The sequence below is a fragment of the Argiope bruennichi genome, chromosome X2 (genome assembly GCF_947563725.1).
Source record: "Argiope bruennichi chromosome X2, qqArgBrue1.1, whole genome shotgun sequence".
NCBI lineage: Eukaryota > Metazoa > Arthropoda > Arachnida > Araneae > Araneidae > Argiope > Argiope bruennichi.
The window spans coordinates 66981932-67000407 of NC_079163.1; the positions used below are offsets into that span (position 1 = coordinate 66981932).

Consider the following 18476-nt stretch of genomic DNA (forward strand, 5'->3'; position numbering starts at 1 on the left):
TTTTTGCTTAATAGCTTCAACTGGACCGATTGTATCGATTGTTACTTTCTATCGTGATCCAGGACTTATAATCGAAATATCACCTGTAAAATCATATCAAGGATTTGAATCACACCTATCTTTGAAAAGTATTGATCACTGGTATTTGTGATATTTTGATATTGGTTATTCAACATCAGTTTGTAAAATATTCGTCATCCCTACATTCTACGTGGTTTGAGATAAATGGATGGCTTAGTACTGAATAAGAAAGAAAATACATATTATAACAATGAGTTTTGGGTATAAAAACTTTGTCTTCTGGTGTTTGTGGCAAAGAAATGAGTTCATAGAACTCCAGCCTATCCGGCTTTTTTGTTATCCACCCTGTCGTTCTGCCACATCAAGCCAGATACTCGGGAGTGTATTGTAGCATTAGGGAATATTATAATATAAAGAATTTTATTCTTACTTTTCATTTGGAGAAAATTAAATTCTTTTGGAAAATAACTTTTATACCAAAATCTTAGTTTAAATTTGTAGTGTAACAACAACAAAAAAGAAAAGTACATGCCATTTAGGGCAGGTAGAAAGATGCGACTTCATCACTATCTGTAAATTCAGCCTCGATCTTCCTTAGTACTTTTATCATACGTAAAAATATCAGAAAGTAGACAGAGCTGAGACGTCTATACTTATATCATTTGAATTTTTACTTTATTCCAATGTTTATTGAGAATTCTAAGAATTTCAAACAAACTGGAATGCGAATGAATAAATTTTCCAGTGTATCCAAGGTAGAGAAACCCGTCCAATCCAAAGTGGATACTCGGGTATTTTCCAGTGTATATATGAGAACAATTATCAAAGAGCTATGAGAATATTTTCAAAAATAACTAAAGAAAAACGGAGATGGAAATCAACAAATTCACCTCTGCCATTCACGTTTTCTCCTTCTCATCTACTACCATCTTTGGTCCAAACTGCCCCTTAAATCACATGATTTGTTGCAGACTTATTGTTGCCACTTAATTTCCAACATTCTTTACTGGAACATACAAGCTTCTTTTTGTACATCGTCGTTTGGCATTTCTTTCTCTACTGAGTTACTTCAGTCGGGAAATTGTGTAGTGTAAATAAGTTTCGTTTGAATGCCATGTAAATATATGCGTTTTAGTGTTTATTCAAGTGCCTTAAATAATTCAGGGCATAGTTTATAAATTATTTGTTCATTATTATTGTCACTAAATGCACTAATGGAGTTTTGTGATAAATAATCCAATTTTTAAATTTCATAGTAACTTTAACGTTGCTGTTCAATTGCATCCTCCTCCAAGAGCTATGGATCAAAATTCATACTGTTCAGAATTAGCTACTAGCGATAGCCGACATATCGCTGGAGTGTATGGATCCAATGGCTCAGAATCAAAATCGAGTTCACTAAATTCGAAACTTGAGCATGAATCTGCTGAAAGTCAAAGCTCTCAATCAAAAGGATCCCATTCCCCATCAAAATCTGTATGCTCTTCATCGTCTACTACGTCATCTGAAAATGTACCCTTTAAAAAAGAAGAACTGAAAGTATGCTTCAGTATTTTGATTTTTAAGTTTTTATATTAATAATTCTTTATTATTTATATTTATTGCTAAAAGAAATTTTTTTCTGTGTATATGTGTATTTATATATGTGGAATTAATGTTTAAATCATAATTTCACTTAAGATAAAAAATATTTAAAATTTTTCAACATATCATAGCTTTAATATTGTTCTGGCTATATAAACAATTTAATAATCTTCAAATTATATTTACTTCAAATGTCAAAATTTAGTTTTATCATTTTTACTTTTTCATTATAAATGAATTTATTTGCTTTGTACATTTTAAATTTTATTAATTATTTTTAAAAATTCATTTCAATGAAAACAAAGAATTATAAGTTACTGATTAGCGATTAATTACCGTTTGTTATGAAATCAATTAAAAGAAAAGGAACTACTTAATTTTTCATTTTTTTGTATTTATAATTTAGTTTTCAAATAATTTTTCATTTTTATAACATGCTTTGGGTATTAATTGTTTGAATAAATAATTTTCCTTTAAATAACTTTATAACTTTTCATGTCTTCAATATATATATATAATTTACCATTATCATATATATATTTCTCATCTCCATTTTGTATTAGATTTTATATTCTTGTTATTATTTTGTTTCTGGTATTTGAGAATTTTTTTTATTTTCATTGTTTAATTCATGTTATAATGGTTTTTAGCTGAGTAGTCTAATTTGATGAATCTACTTTAAATAATGCTATCATTTAGGTGAAAGTTCAGAATTGCCTACTGTTTGGCGTAATTATCAAAATTGCCAATAAGGCACATTCTTCCATTTTGCCTATTGGAATTGTGATCTTCATGTATGGCACACTTATGACTATTAAAAAATGTACCCAAAAAACTAGTACTGTATAAGTGAGCGATTATGCAATTTAATCATCATTTTTTTGCCTTATTCTTGTAATATAAATTTATTATATCATATTTGCCTAACTAAAGTCAGCATTTTCGTAGAAACGTTTTGTTGGCCATATGATACCATCCTTCAGAAGATGAGCTGTTTTAATCATGAATCCTAATCCTTATGAGGTTTTGTTTCTACTTTCATATCAAGTATAAATAATTTTCTTTCTTCTATCACAGATACTGATAGTGTTGGATGAGTTAGCAAAATAAATGTTGTAAATATTTAGATGAATCTGTTGCATGAGCAATGCTTTTATTATTTTAAATATTGTATGGTATTATGATTAAAAGTGAGTTCTAGTATTATAATAACAATATTATGAATGGCACTAATCTTAAAAATGTTTTTAAAAATTATCATTCTTCTAAATGAATATAACCTTTTTTAACTATGTGTGATGAATAAAACTAATTTTATAAACTATGCTGTCTTATTTCAATAAAATTTTATTAGTATTTTTTAAAATATAAATCAGTGTTTTATGTTAGATATGTTCAGTAAACAGTTTGTTATTGTATTATGATTTTGATGTAAAGAGATTTTAAGATGTGTATTATTATTTTTAGTCATTGCAGGAATCCCATTTATCATATAGGAGTGATGAGCCACCTCTTTTACCAGGTGAAAAGTTCCATTCAAGAGGTAACTTCATTATCTTAAATTTTGAAATCTTTCCGTCAAATTTTATGACTTTCTCATTATTAGTGCAGATTAGTGATGTAAAATACTCTGGTGCATATTTTTAAGTGTAAATACCCCAAATCAATATTTTTTCGTTAGTTCTCTTCAAACAAAATACTTGTTTCGGTATGTAAAATAATATATATATATATATATATATATATATATATATTGAGTGCAAAGAAAGGTAAAGAAAATGTAAAAACATATGAGCTCTTTTTAATGTTTTAATTTCGCTATAAAACTTCAGAACATTTAAACAGAGAAAGAAAAAAAAAAAAAAACTATATCATGTGTTTTACATAAAATGCTTGATTTTAATATCAACCATTTTGAATAGCAATTATTAAATGAGTAATAATGTTTTAGCAGGTATTTTTTAAGTGTTATTTTAATTAAACATAATAAAGAAATTATTGTAGTTGCTTTTAAAATGATAGAGCTAATAATAGAAATTAAAATGAATTATACATTATTTATAATTTTTGTTATTTGATTGTTATATTTTAAAGATTGATCTGAATCAGATATTAATATTTCAGGATCAGAATTGGAATTCTGTGATAGCTTGCATCTATTATCTGTTTCTATACCATGATATTTTCTTCATCATTAAGTCTAGTTTTTATTTTTCATTTTATCTCCTTATCACATTGTTGAAGCTTCCAGTTATATCATACATATACGAGCTTAACTACTCTTTTAGATTTCACACTCTTTCTTTATTTCTTCTTTATTAATTTTTTTTTTAACTTTAAATCCAACTGAAAGCATTGAAGCTTTTAACAGTTGTTACAAAGGACTTAAAATGTATAAAGTCATTATAATATAACACTGATATTAGAGAAATTTTTCCATTACAATTTTAGACTTGTAGTCTTTTATCAATTTTTTTTTCCATCACTCATCTTTTCCCTATAATGAATAAGATCTGACTTAAGTCTAATATCATTTAAACTTCATAAATGAAAGCAAGCTCATCAAAAAAATCAAATGGTTCTAAATCATCTCCATGCATCTTTAGATTTAAAATCTCTGCAAGATGATTTGAATCAATACCAAATTCTTTCCTTTTCATGAAGTTATCAAGAAATAACTTTTCTGCTACCTGTTGTAAAGGAAATTTTGTAAGTAATTTTAACCCTTTGATTGCTAATTGCTCGAAGTTGAAGCACTTCAGATGAGTGGTGTGCGGCTGGAAGTAATGATCACTTTGGATTGAACTGTTGGCTTGCAGCCGATGCATATATGCAACCTTAGGTCACACCAGTGGTTTTTCTGCATGTGTATATGCAAGAATTAACAAGACATTCTCTAAGTTGTTAAACTGCTTTATTAATCAAATTAATTTGTGGAACATTTAACTGAATGCATTTAATTAACTTTACAACTGCTATAAAAATACAAGCCATTTTTTTTGAAGAAAATAAAAAGTATTCCATTGTAAGTGCCATTTCTTAAAGTGAAAAAAGGAACATATTCTACCTTTGCATTTAACCTTTAGGGGCATAAACACAGTGTTCAGTTAATAAAAAGTTTTTAGGAAGTAATTAGATTTATTATTATATATATCCTCTATGTTTTGGAGGTCATTGACTTCAAATTTTGAATTTAATGGATGGTTATTTTCATTAATATCCTACATGTGAAAGCTGTCATAGGCCTTTTCTGATTCTGATCAAAATTTACTTATAGTAATCATGCAGCACAGTTTGGTTCTTTCTGAGGCAAAACATAATGACATGGGTATTGTAAGGAGTGTACCAAAGCAGATCTGTGCTAAATAATTTATGGTAAGGAAATATTGAATGATCCTTGACCTTCACTCCTGTTTTCCGTAAATTGGAAGGAATTGGTGCTAGATTGGAGGGGGAAAGCGGCATGTTTTTAACAATTGCATTAGTGTTTTTACTCTGATACATTTTATATGCCATTATTCTGTGCCTTTGAGAGCTCTAGAATATTTTATTCTGAATTCCACTAGCAATTGTTTACTCAATAATCTGATCTAAATTTTTTAAAAATTATAGACTGTACCTTATATATACAATATGTATATATCAAAAATTATATTAATCTGCATTCTTAAAATCATTCAATAACCAACTAATTTCAGATTTCATCATGACTTTAAATTCTGAGCTGTGCAGGGTTTTAGCTTTTCAATTCTTCTAAGAGTCTAATTTCTGTAATTTTAACTCTCCTACATGAATCTGCAATGTCATGAAAATCCCATGGCTAAAATAAATGTTCGCTTAACTAAATTTTGTTAAAATTCCTGTTTAAATCTAAATAAGCACTGAATGTGCTCCTAAACTCTTTTTCGAATTTCTGCTTTATTGTGGCGAGAACATTACTCTCTGATCATGGATTTAATGAAGAATTTTTTTTTAAGTTGCTAAAAATTAATCATTTTAGTTAATTTAGAAAAAAGAAGAATAAAACTGTATTGAAGTTAACTCCTGCCCATACATTTACTAGAATTTTTAGTATATTACAAGGGATATCCAGAAACTAAGTTCCATTAAATAATTACTTAAATGGAAAAGATTATTAGAATAACACTTTTATTGCATAATGGAGTAAAATGCTTAGATTATTTTTAGACATAGTTACCACCATTATTAAAGCATTTATCTTAGCAGGACACTAGTTTTTGTTTGCCTCATTGTAGAAAGATACCACCTGCAATGATGTGAAAGTGAACGGGAAGTTTGAGGAAAATGCATTAACATTGGCTTATTGATGAATCTTTCATTCTCCTGAATTTTCTCTTCAATTTCTATATACAAATCATTATCAATTAAGAGGCTGCCACCGACTTCTTTCTTCATTGAGAACATCTTTAAAACTTTGTACCAATCTTTTTACTATCAAACTGCTCATCATGTTTTGTCCATAAACTTCACAAATTCATTGGTGAATTTCAATTTATTTAGTGTTTCTAGCATTAAGAAAGAAGACAGAATGTAACTCTCATACAGGGGCATATTCAATATTTTTTTTTAATGCTGCAAATCCTGCAGCCGACACTATACTCAGCAATCCAAAATCTGTGTTTCACAAACACTCAGAAATCACAAACACTGTGCTTTCTTTCCAAAAGTTGAAGACAGAACTTAATTTATATATAATATGTAATCATATATTAAAATCTAATTAAAATCTTAATTAATTTCCAAATTTTTATCTTAATTTAGCTCATATTAATTTTATTCTAAAATATTCTTTTATTTCCTTATCCAATTCCACTTTTTTTATTTAATTAATTCTACATGCACTCTATTACATTAATTATTACATTAATTCCACATGCATTTCAGCATTTTCTCACTCTCCGAGTGATGGAATAAAAATCCTTAATGTTTACAACTTTCTTTTAAAGATACCTAAATTTCCCTTTTCTAAGATTACACATGTCAAAGAAATCCCTATCAAAATCTCATAGTAAAACCACTGAAGGGAAAAATTTTGGTCTCTTTTGCTCTTCTGCTCTAGTGTTGCATTGGAAATACATGTCAGTTTTATCATTGCTTCTTGTGCAAATGCCGCCTATGATGAAATAAAGTGTAGTTATTATATATATATATGTAGTTAAAGTGTATATATATTTATCATTTTGAGAAAAAAATTAGTCTCCCGGTTACTGTTTATAAATACTTTCTTTCTTTTTTTTTTTTTTTTTTGCAAAATATCCAGTTTGTTTTGGAGTATTTATCCTGGCTTTAGATAAATAATCCAAAAATATTTATTTATCCACTTTGTATTTCCTAGCCTGAATCACTAGTGCTGATGCTATCATGAACAGTACAAATTGTCATTCTTTATCCATTTTTCTCAAGAATTTGATGATTCTCCACATTTCTGATCTCTCCGAGTCAGAAAAACATATTTTTGGCATTAAGTCTGTCTGTCTGAACTCAACTCAAAAAGACTTTGATTGGACAGTTGAAATTTGATGTATGGAATTATCACCAAATTTGTTGAGTGTATCAAATTTGGAATGGTATACATTCTCTGGGAGTCTTGTTTGGATGTAATTCAGCAACTGCAAAATGCAAAGAGCAAGGTAGATAAAATTTGGTACTCAAGTGTAGCATCTAAAATTTAGATTCTTATCTAACTTTGAAGCAAATCTGTCAAAAATATCTGCTGGTCTATACTTTCATGTGTAAATGCAATTACTCATAAACACAATGAAATTTGGTATGTACTTGTGACTACAACTATATTCTCATTCAAAGTTTTGGTGTCATTTGGCCTGCAATAAAAGGCATCCAAAATATATTTTAGGTTTAGTAAAAATGCTAGAATCATGAGAAAGACCTATATTTTCTTCATTATAACTCTTTCACCAATATCATGCAGAGTATTTATGGCCTTAACCAAGGTGCCCAATTTTGGACCTTCAAGACCTTTTTTAGTGAATATATGAGAAAGTTTTGAGACTACTGTTTGCTGGTTATTGAATCATATTAGGGTCATTTTCAAAATTCGGTGCCATTTGTTGTCCATGTGAAACACATTTTTTTTACAAGATGTTAGAAAGTTTAAATGATTTTTCTTTTTACCATGCTTTTTAGCAGGCAATTTCCAGTGGAGAAACAATAAAATTAAAATAATTCATCTGATTTTTTATTTTTTTTTTCTAATAAAGAAGTTGAGAGGAAACAAAAATTCAGCTGTCCAAATCATAAAACTCAAAATGTTTTTTGCTGCATTACTTTCCAAAAATTAAAATTTTTATTCTGACATATTTTTTTATTGTGAAATATACTTTTAATTATGTTATAAAGAAGGTTTTAATAACCTTTTAAGAAGAATAGATGATTTTTGCCAATTAAATACAGCTGTCCAGACATTAAGTCATGTCTGTTACCATACAATATTTTCAACATTTTAAGCAACAAGATTGAAATTTTGAAATGACAACACTTGTATACCAGTGAAACATGTTGTAAGAAAGAAATGCAAGCAGCCATCTTGAATGTTTGATGTTTGATTGAAGGAGCTGAAGCCTTTTTGTGTTAAGTATTTTTATTGCATGTCATGTCTGTTACCTTAATATTTTGTATAAAATATATTTATTTATTAATTTATTCTACTGATTAATTTAGATTTTTAGGTTTTTAATTTTAATTAAAATTTATTTTCATGTTTTTATGGAATTATTTAGTTTTCTTAATTTTTGTACTTTGAAATGTCATGTCTGTTACTGGTCATGTCTGTTACTCTATATAGTAACAGACATGACAAACTTGGTAACAGACTTGACAGGTTTCAAGATTTGAAATATGGTTCAATTTTTGGGTTTGTTTTGTTTAAAATTTAGTTGATATTTTAGGAAGAATTTTTTAAGGGTGGGGAGGGGAGGGAATAAATGTAAGTTCTTACTTTTTAAAAGCGCATATTTGTTACAGTTTTCATTTTTTCTCTTATCTTCTTTGTTTTTTATTATCACATTGTATTTACTAAATTGATTAATGTTTGCAATGTTATCAAATCATTTGCTTTATTAAACTTTATTTCTGAAAATTACGTGTGCAAACATGCTACAGAAGTGCAGGCATTTCATTTCGGAGGATCGAGAAAGCAGGCAACTCTGCATACTAGCGTTTTATATCTAAGAAACCAGCATGAACCAATTTCGTTCTGCACAATTTCTGAATGTTATGACCATGGTCCTGCAGCAATTTCGGCTCACCTTCAGCCAATATTCAACGAGCTTAAGAGAATTTCCCCCGAAGTTGAAATTATCCACTTTTTTTCTGATGGCCCTACCATGCAATATCGGCAGAAGAAAAATTTCTTCCTTTTGAATGAGCATATAGCAAATAATGGTTATAAGTATGGATCATGGTCTTTTTTTGAGGCTGGTCATGGCAAGGGTGCTGCTGATGGAATAGGGGGAGCCATTATGAGAGCTGCTGACAAAATAGTTGCACATGGGACAGATATACCCGATGCAAAAACTCTGTTTAATGTTTTAATAAATAAAATAAACATTCAGCTTCATTATATCTGTGAAACTGATGTAGAAATGTTTAAAAAAATAATTCCATCTGATATTCCGGTTTTAAAAGGAACGATGAGCGTACATCAATTTTTTTCTTTTGGGAACGACTGAATGTTTTTTAGGGATTTAAGCTGTTTCTGCAGACAGAAAAATGTCTGTGACTGTTTTATAGTTAATGTATTTGCATTAAAAGAAAATGAACAAGAAAGCACAGCCATGACGATAAATAACACAGAAAATAATTGTAAATCTTTTTCTTCTCCTTTATCCAACAATTTTCAACAAGATATTCAAGAAGGAAGCTTCGTACTTGTAAAATTGGAGGGTAAACGATCGATAAAATATTTCGTTTCAGAAATAATCGACATCCAGGACAACAATTTTACAGTTAAGTATTTTAAAAAAAGTCAGGAATCATGCAAAGTTTTTTTGAGAGGATGATAAAGAATATAATATTGAAGCAGAGGATATTGTAATGAAACTTCCAAATCCAAATCTAACTGGATGCTCTTTTCGCCAATTACAATATTTGATGTTTGATGTGGATCTCTCCAAATATGATGTTGAATAAATAGCATTGTAACTCAAGAAAATACTAAAAAATAAAATGTGTACACGTTCCAATTCTGTATCTGTGAATTTCAAATAATATATACATATTTTTTTTTTTAAATTTTATAGTAAAAAGTTATGTACTAAAAGAGAAACACATTTTAGCTTAATTCTACCTTTCAAGCTATACATCAAAATTTGGCTCCTGAATTTATGTCATGTCTGTTACTTTGTGTCATGTCTGTTACCATTTCAAAATTTTCCTTAAAAAGTTTAAATTGACATAATATTGCTACAATTAGAGTTACATATTAATTGACTCTGCCTAGTATATATAAGAATGACAGACATTTTGCATTAATTGTTTTTTATAGTATTTTATATTAAAAAAATCCTTGTAAGAATTCTATATTAGTAACAGACATGACAAACAAAAGTATAAAAATACCATAAGAAATATTTTTTTATTCAAAAGTCTTTATTATATGGGTAAAATGACTCTATACTTATATTAAATATAGCTTTACTTTATTGTACACTGAACTTAAATACAAAAATTACAAGAAAAATGTCCGGTAACAGACATGACAATTTTCATCATATCTGACCAAAAAAACATCAATTAAAAATATATAAAAGAAAAAAATGTATCAAAAATATTCAAGTAATATACAGAAATAATGTCTGTTTAATAATATTAAGAAAAATGTACTAATTAAAAAATTTTTTATTTTTGTCTTTTCAATTTCCAAATGGCACCGAATTTTGAAAATGACCCATTAAGCAATTTCATGTGTTATAAACATATTTCCATGATTATTACTTTTCTTTTATTAACTTCATTTCTAATTGCTTTTTATAGATAATGGTTTGATTTTACATTTTTTGCAGACATTAAATATTTTGAGGCATTAAAAATTATAAAATTTTGGTGAATAGTGTGTGATGAATTCCTGCAAGTTTTACAATCGCTGATCGTCAAATTACTTATGCTGTATTTAGTATATATAGTCACAAAATGGAAATTAATATAAGAAAAATTATCTCCTCCTTGAAAGGTCAGTGGACATGTGTTGATCAGTATTAATATTCTAGGTATTTACTCTCAAATCTGATTATACTGCCATAATGGAGAGTCATTTATGTTTTGCAGATAGATATATATAAAAATGATAGTTTTCTTGTCTTATTTGAAACTAATGTTATATTATAAATTTCTTATAGCTAGAGATGTCACTTATCTGTGTCCTTTTACTGGTCCAGTTAGAGGAACCTTGTTTGTAACAAGTTACAAGCTTTATTTTAGGAGTACTGACAAGGTAAATATAACATTTTATGTGTAACTTGTTTTTCTCATTGTAGTTACTATAAACTCAGAATTTGAGTAATTAAAGCAATACTTTTGTCTATAAAATAAGTGCCTGTTATATTGTAAATTATGACATAAACACTTTTAAAATAATATACTTGATATTGTATTGAATAATGCCAACATGAAGTATTGAATTTACATGCTTTATTTTTAGCAGAATGCAACTTGCAACTCTATTATATTTAAACATCTCGAAATCTTAAATGTTATTGGAATTTTTTTTATAAGAACACATAATATGCTAGTTTATATCAATTGTATTTTAGCTTTAATTGATCTATGCATGCAATTAATTTTAAAATGTTACAGCTAATTTATAATCGGTATTTTTTTGTTAGAAAATGTCTCCACATTGGCATTTGAATTATTTAGTGCTGTGAAAGAATAAATTCAAATGCACTTTCCATTAGCATTGGAATCCATTTTCGTAAAGGGAAATAGAGTAGTAATAATTTAAAAGCTAGTTTCTCATTATAAAATAGCAAAAGAAAATGCTGTTCACACTGGCATAGATAACAAAAATTTGTTTCATTTCATAAGTCTATAAAAATGTAGAATAATATGCTTGAGATTGTTGTATGTAAATTGATTCTATTAAATTGATTTTATTTTATAAAATTTATTTAACAATTTTTAAATAATTAAACAAAATTTTAGGAGTCTCCCTTTATATTAGACGTACCACTTGGAGTTGTAAGCAGAATTGAAAAAGTTGGTGGCGCTAGCAGTCGAGGTGAACTATCTTATGGCATTGAATTGTTTTGCAAAGACATGCGTAATCTGCGGTTTGCTCACAAGCAAGAAAATCACTCTCGGCGGGATGTTTTTGAAAAACTTCAGCAGTATGCATTTCCTATTTCAAACAAATTACCACTATTTACCTTTGAATATGAAGGAAAGTATGTGCTGAATGGATGGACTGTATATGAGCCTATTGCTGAATATAAGAGACAAGTATGTACATTTTTAAAAAATATTCAGTGATATATAATTAGCTTATATTGTATTGTTTTCATCTGTAAATTGACATAATTCTTCTTTGGTTGTAGGTGCTCGTGTTTTATATAGTGGTGGCCAAAATTGTGGACAATTTGAAAATCGTTATGTTTTCTAACTTTGTATGCTTATAGAAAATGTAACTTTTCACAAAATGCAAGCACTTGCACATCATTTTAAAGAGAATTTATTGCTGATTTCAATACAAAAAGCAAAATTCAAATATTTGCTATACAAAAAAAGTTGAGCGGCAATAATTAGCGAGATATATTGGATGCTGATGACTGCAGTGAGTTATTAGTATTTAGTAGGGTAGCCTTTTTTTTTTTTTTTTTTTTTTCTATTACAGCTTTACACTGATGTTTCATTGAGCTGCCAAGAGTTTTAAGTTCTTCCTTCATTATTGCTTGATGCCAGGAAACAATTATAGCTTCAATTAATTCTCTTTTGTTTGATGAATGCTTCATATGCACAAGAGTTTTCAAACAGTGCCATAATAATTTTGAGGTCGGGACTGTTTCCTGGCCATATCAATTCAGTGCTGCTTGTACTAAACCACTCTTTTGCTATTTTTGCTGTGTGGCAGGGAACTGAATCTTGCCGAAAAATAAATGATGCATTGTCGGGAAAGAGATCACTGATGGAAGGTGTAAGTTTTGGTTCTAGAGTAGTGTCAATGTATTTTCTTGCAATTAATGTCCTGTCCATAACATGAAGGAAACTAACACTATTTGCTGACATGCATGACTCTAATTTCTTCATATTTACCTGAATGCAGTCAGGATGTAGCTCTTCGCTTATTCTATGTCTTGCATATTTTTGCCAATAACAATATCTATGTTTCATCATTCCGTATAACTTGTTACCAATGATCATCTGTCCAATTAATTCCATTCCTTTGCCCATCGTAATCTTTTTATATGCTGCTGTAAATTGAGATAAGGATATTATTGTTCAATTCTACCTTTTAGTCCCACATCTAATAATCTTCTCTTAATTGTTTTTGAACTGCCATAAATGTTAGCATCATTCAATTGACTTCTGATGACCGCTGATGACATTCTTCTATCTTGGAAACATAGTCTTTTTATTCTTCTGTCATCAACAGATGTGGTGCACCTTTTTCAGCCATTTCCTGCTTTGTTTTTTATTGAATTTGTCTCCTGATATAGTAAACAAAATTTTGGATTCCAGATGTAAGTCACTGAGCCAACCACCTGTCTTGCAATTTCAGTATTAAAAAAACCCACATTCATGTAACACATTAATCTTAGTTCTCTTTCTAGGTGTCCAATCTATTCATTTATTTGATGCTATTGCTTCTTGACTAAATATTAGAAATATTTACAAAAATTCCAACTATATATAAAAAAATAACAATTACTAACTTGCAATTTGATTACATAAAAAAAAAAGTCTTCCTTCTACAGAAAAAATTACATTAATGACTTGTTTCAACTTTAAACATATCAGCTTCTGTTAGCAATTATTAACATATGATTGGTTCCCAGAAAAAGAACAGTGATTTGTTAGGAAAGTTAGAAATTACAATCCATCACTGTGTTTGTTATTTAGATTAAGTAAAAATAACTTTTTTGTATTGCAAATATTTGAAATTTGAAATAAATTCTCTTTAAAATGATATGTAAAAGTTTGCATTTTGTGAAATGTAACATTTTCTATAAGCATACAAAGTTAGAAAATATAATGATTTTCAAAAGTGTCCACAGTTTTGACCACCACTATAGTTTATTTTATACACCCTTTTTTTTAAATTGAAGAACAAAATTTCTTGAATATTTTATGTATGAGTATATTTTAAGAAGCCAGTTGCCATATTTAAGATTTTGATTTAACTATTGTAAATTTCACTTAATTATTTACAGCTTGTTATACAAAATTGAATAAACTGCAGTTTATAATGTGTTACATTTAGATGAACTATCACTTTCATTATCCATGGGCAATATAATTTGCAATAGGAAACCAATTTCTTTTCTGGTAGGAGTTTGTTTCAAAATGATTTTCAAGCATAGGAATGTGATCTACACTACAAAACGTTAAGATGCTTGCTTTATCTGTATTTTGCAAGAAATAATGGAAATAATTTTGAGATCAAAATACTGCTATATTTAAATAAGTTTAATAGTATCAGAAATTGAATTTTCTTAGTCTTTGAAACAGAATATTTTTTCTGTCATGTTGAACTGTTATTCATGTTGACTTATTATGTGATTGTATTTATTATAATAGGTGATTCATGTATCTAGAAATAACTTGTAAATGAATGAAGATGTAATGATGCCATTTATATGGAAAACATGAAAATGAAGCTGATTTTTTTTTTTTTTTTTTGTCTTGAAATCAGAATTTGTTAGAATAACTTCCAATTTAAGCTGCCTGGTAGTGGCTCTTGCTGAAGCAGTGCATTGTATTAGATCAGGCATTGGGTAAATTAATAAATGTTCTGTATATCATCCCCCATTGAGGAAAACAGCTATCTGTTCAAGAGCTACTTTTTACGATAGTGTAAAACAACTCTTATTTAGACATATTCTGTCTTGCCAACAAACTTACTTACCTAATAATGGGATTTTAGAAATATAAGATGTGTACCTTAAATGTAAGAAAAACTCTACGCCTGTATTATTTAAAAGTAATGCAGAAATTAAGTTTAAATCCATTATGTTACATAAATTAATAACTTGCAAGTCGAAGAAACCTAAGAAGGTGGGGAGGGGGCATTCTTTGTATAATGCAAATATATATATATAAATAAATAAAAAAAATCAGAATTGAAATTTTTTTTTGTAATGTTTTGAAAAAGCAACTATTACTTAAAACCTCTTTTGGAAGTGGTCTTTAATTGCATAGTTGTATTTATTTTGTTTATATTAAGGTATGTTATGAATATTGACTAAGTCATAATTTCTTTAGTTGAAAAGAAAATTCTTTTATACTTTGAATTTGCATTAATGAAATTTAACTGATGTTTGAAATGTTAAACATTTTCAATGATAATATTGATAATTTTTCAAGATTCCCAAAGTAATAACAATATTTTGCCAATAAGAATATTGAGTGAGAATGATAAATAATCATGACTAAAATTTTTTTATTTTGTTGAATGAATACAAAAAAAAAAAAAAAAAAAAAAATGTTTTTTTCCTTTCTAGGGACTGCCTACAGAAAGCTGGAAGATTACGAAGATAAATGAGCACTATGAACTTTGTGATACATATCCAGCCATTGTAAGATGTTTTTATTTTTATTATTTTTACGTTATATATACGTTTATAAAAGCATATTATAATGGATTGTTTTTACTAATGAGCTTTCGCACATAATCAAAATGTGAGCTTGTAAAACATTATACGATATCCAGTTTATTTAATGATGTAATTGTTTGTGTATTTATTGACATCGTACATATTATTACATGTAGTAAAAATGTGGCTCATTTTAGTAGTTTTTATATTGTATTGCATTAGTGTTATATAGGATGTTGTTGATGTCTGCTTCAAAAATGTACTGCTATTGTGATTATCATGTGGTTCTGGCCCCCCAAAATGCCTATGTATTTCTCTTAATCATTGTAAATTTGGATTTGATATTTAATTTATGATATTCTGATATATTTTTGTGAAAAATAAGATATTCACATTTGTTAAATTTTGAATCTTTCTATATCATGTGTCCAAAAACTGATTCCATCTATTTATTTACTGCTATTTGAAAAATTAGTCGATCAGTTTTCATGCTTGAAATTCTTCAGATATTGGATTGTATATATAAATATATTTTTACTGCTTGGATAGAAAGACTAGAAGTTTACTTTTAAAAAATAACTGAAAAATGCTTTTTTTAAAAAAATTTCTTCAAAGCGAGGGAATTATAATTTTTGTGTGTGTGTGTGTGTGCATGAGATTCCTTTCTAAACTATGCATTAATTCAGAAAATAATTTCTTCAGGAATATTCCAATTTATGATTTTTTTTTTCAATGCAAACACACTAAGTTGAAAACTTGTTTTTGCACATATATTATTTTAGTAATGATTAATTAACATTAGTTTTTTATACTTTATATTGATATGATCTGTAATTAATTTTCAACTTTTGCAGAATTTCAATAATTAAAAAAAATGAACGTTTTACTGAAATTTGTTTTGTGCTGCTCTGTAACAGATTCTTAAATTGTGGGGTAAAAAAGCTATTGGCTTGTCAAAAATTCTAAGTAAATCAAAATAACGTAAAAAAGGGTCATTGCAAGTTAAAAGATTTAAAGTTTACTAAGCATCAATTTTTATTGAATTTTCTCTTGGTTATTATTAATTAATGCTTCATTTTCATAAAAACATTTGGGGTGCAAAACTTTTCATCTGAAAAGAGATAGCATATGTAAAATGTTTAATTTTATTATCAGCTGTATCATGAAAAATTTTGTGCATGTTTATTCCTTGGTTGAGTAAAGAAAATTTTCGATCGTGTTTATCCTAAAAACAATCCAAAAATACTAATATTTGAAATTATTTTATTCAACCTTCATTATAATTATGCAATTTTTTTTTTTCAGTTAGCTGTGCCTGCAGCTGCAACGGATGAAGATCTAAGAGCTGTTGCAAATTTTCGTAGTAGAGGACGCATTCCTGTAAGTAACCAAACTCATTGAGATAATATATTTATAACAATGATATGAATGTCTTATTATCGCTTAAATTATTTAATCTGTTAATGCCCAGCAGCTCTATCTAGATTTGTATATAAACCATCTTGATGAACGTTGATGTAATTAATGGTTATAATATAAAATGATGCATTGAAACCAATAAAATGTTTTGTTCTGCAGTGACGTTAACTGATACATGACCTATAAAGAGCATTATAATAGACATTTATATAGCTTTTCCTTATTTTGTTCAGATTCTTAAAAATTAAAACTTCATTATTAAAATATAATTTTTAGAACTCTTTTAACATATTTTTTTCTCATCATTGTGAAGCAAGATTCTAGGTGCTGATAAAACGAAAGTTATTGAAAATGGAATTGATAGCATTAAGTTGAAGAACATTCTTCATTTTTTAAAATAATTTGGGGGGGGGGGGGTGGGGGGTTGTAGCTAGCGAACTATTTTTCTGGTGAATGTATTTCTTTGTGATACGTTTCTCGCTTCACTCCAACACATTCCTTTTGTGAGCTTTTAATGATGTAGTTGAATGTATTTAATATTCCTAAGTACTCTATAATATTTTATTATTCGACCTTTCAAATTTTTAAAGAAATAAATGCATTGTTCTCAAAATCCATACCCATGATTTTATTTTAAAATAATATATGATAGCAAAGTGTTCTCTAGCTTCATTAGGATTCTGAGTGAAGGAATTGGAAGGATTCCAAAATCGAAAACGCTAAAATGAAAAAGATAAATATCCTAGAGCAAAAGGAAAGAAATTTTTATTTTGGTATTAAAAATCTAAAAAGATTGAACAATGTGATATCAACAATAAAACTAGAAATCAAAAAGATGCAGTAGAATTAGGTTTTGATGCTATTTCTTATATTAAGGGTATTCTCACATGCTGTAGTTTTTGCCGACTGGGTTGACAGCTGAAAATACATTTATCATGTTCACACAGGGTTTTTAGCTGATCAGTGCTTGTAGGAAGTGGCAATGCTTATTTGGCTGATTTCAGTGTTGTGTAACTTCGTTTATTGTAGATATAGACATCGCTTCAAATTGATAAAATAATTTACACAATTTGACATAAAAAAATTACTTGAGCAGATGAAGTCCACAATTCTGAATAGAAGAAAAACATTTGCATAATGTTTTTAGTTGCAACCTACTTGATTGACATAATTTAAAAAGTCTAAAGTTTATATGTTGGCAATTGATCTCCAAAATATATTCAATAATAAATGTAATAAAATTTTGCTTTTTAGTATTTTTCCTGTAAAATTTTTTTCTTTTTTGTGAGGTTTCCTCTAAAAATTATAATGCAGTATACAAATGTAAGTAATAAGAAAAATAATGTTTTATATGTATTTGTCTAGAAGTCGAAATTTTTGCCTATTTTTAAAAAATATATTAAAAAGGCAATTGTAGACGACATTAATTTTCAAAATATTATAGTTTTTTTTTTCTGTCTGTTTCGTACATAGAATGTCAGATTTACATTACAAATTTTTGTTTCCGTCTATAGAAATTTTGCAATTATTTCGTATACCCTTATTAAATGCTAAATGCTTATATATAATCGGCAAATGCACTATATACTGCGTCTATTAACGAATGCATCGTTTAATATGTTCTAGAAAATAAGCGTTCATATTTATTCTACTTGTATGCAAACT

General features: G+C 27.9%; 1 protein-coding gene across 1 annotated transcript in view; it reads left to right on the forward strand.

Annotated features, from left to right (window-relative positions):
• Positions 1-1072: 1072 nt before the first annotated feature.
• Positions 1073-18476, forward strand: part of LOC129959980 (myotubularin-related protein 2-like) — a 35072-nt gene continuing 17668 nt past the window's right edge. Inside the window, exons 1-6 of the mRNA XM_056072935.1 lie at positions 1073-1560; positions 3073-3148; positions 10980-11074; positions 11785-12081; positions 15300-15374; positions 16698-16772. Of these exons, the coding sequence (XP_055928910.1) occupies positions 1321-1560; positions 3073-3148; positions 10980-11074; positions 11785-12081; positions 15300-15374; positions 16698-16772 (858 nt within the window). The 5' untranslated portion in view covers positions 1073-1320. The remainder of the gene's footprint in view (positions 1561-3072; positions 3149-10979; positions 11075-11784; positions 12082-15299; positions 15375-16697; positions 16773-18476) is intronic.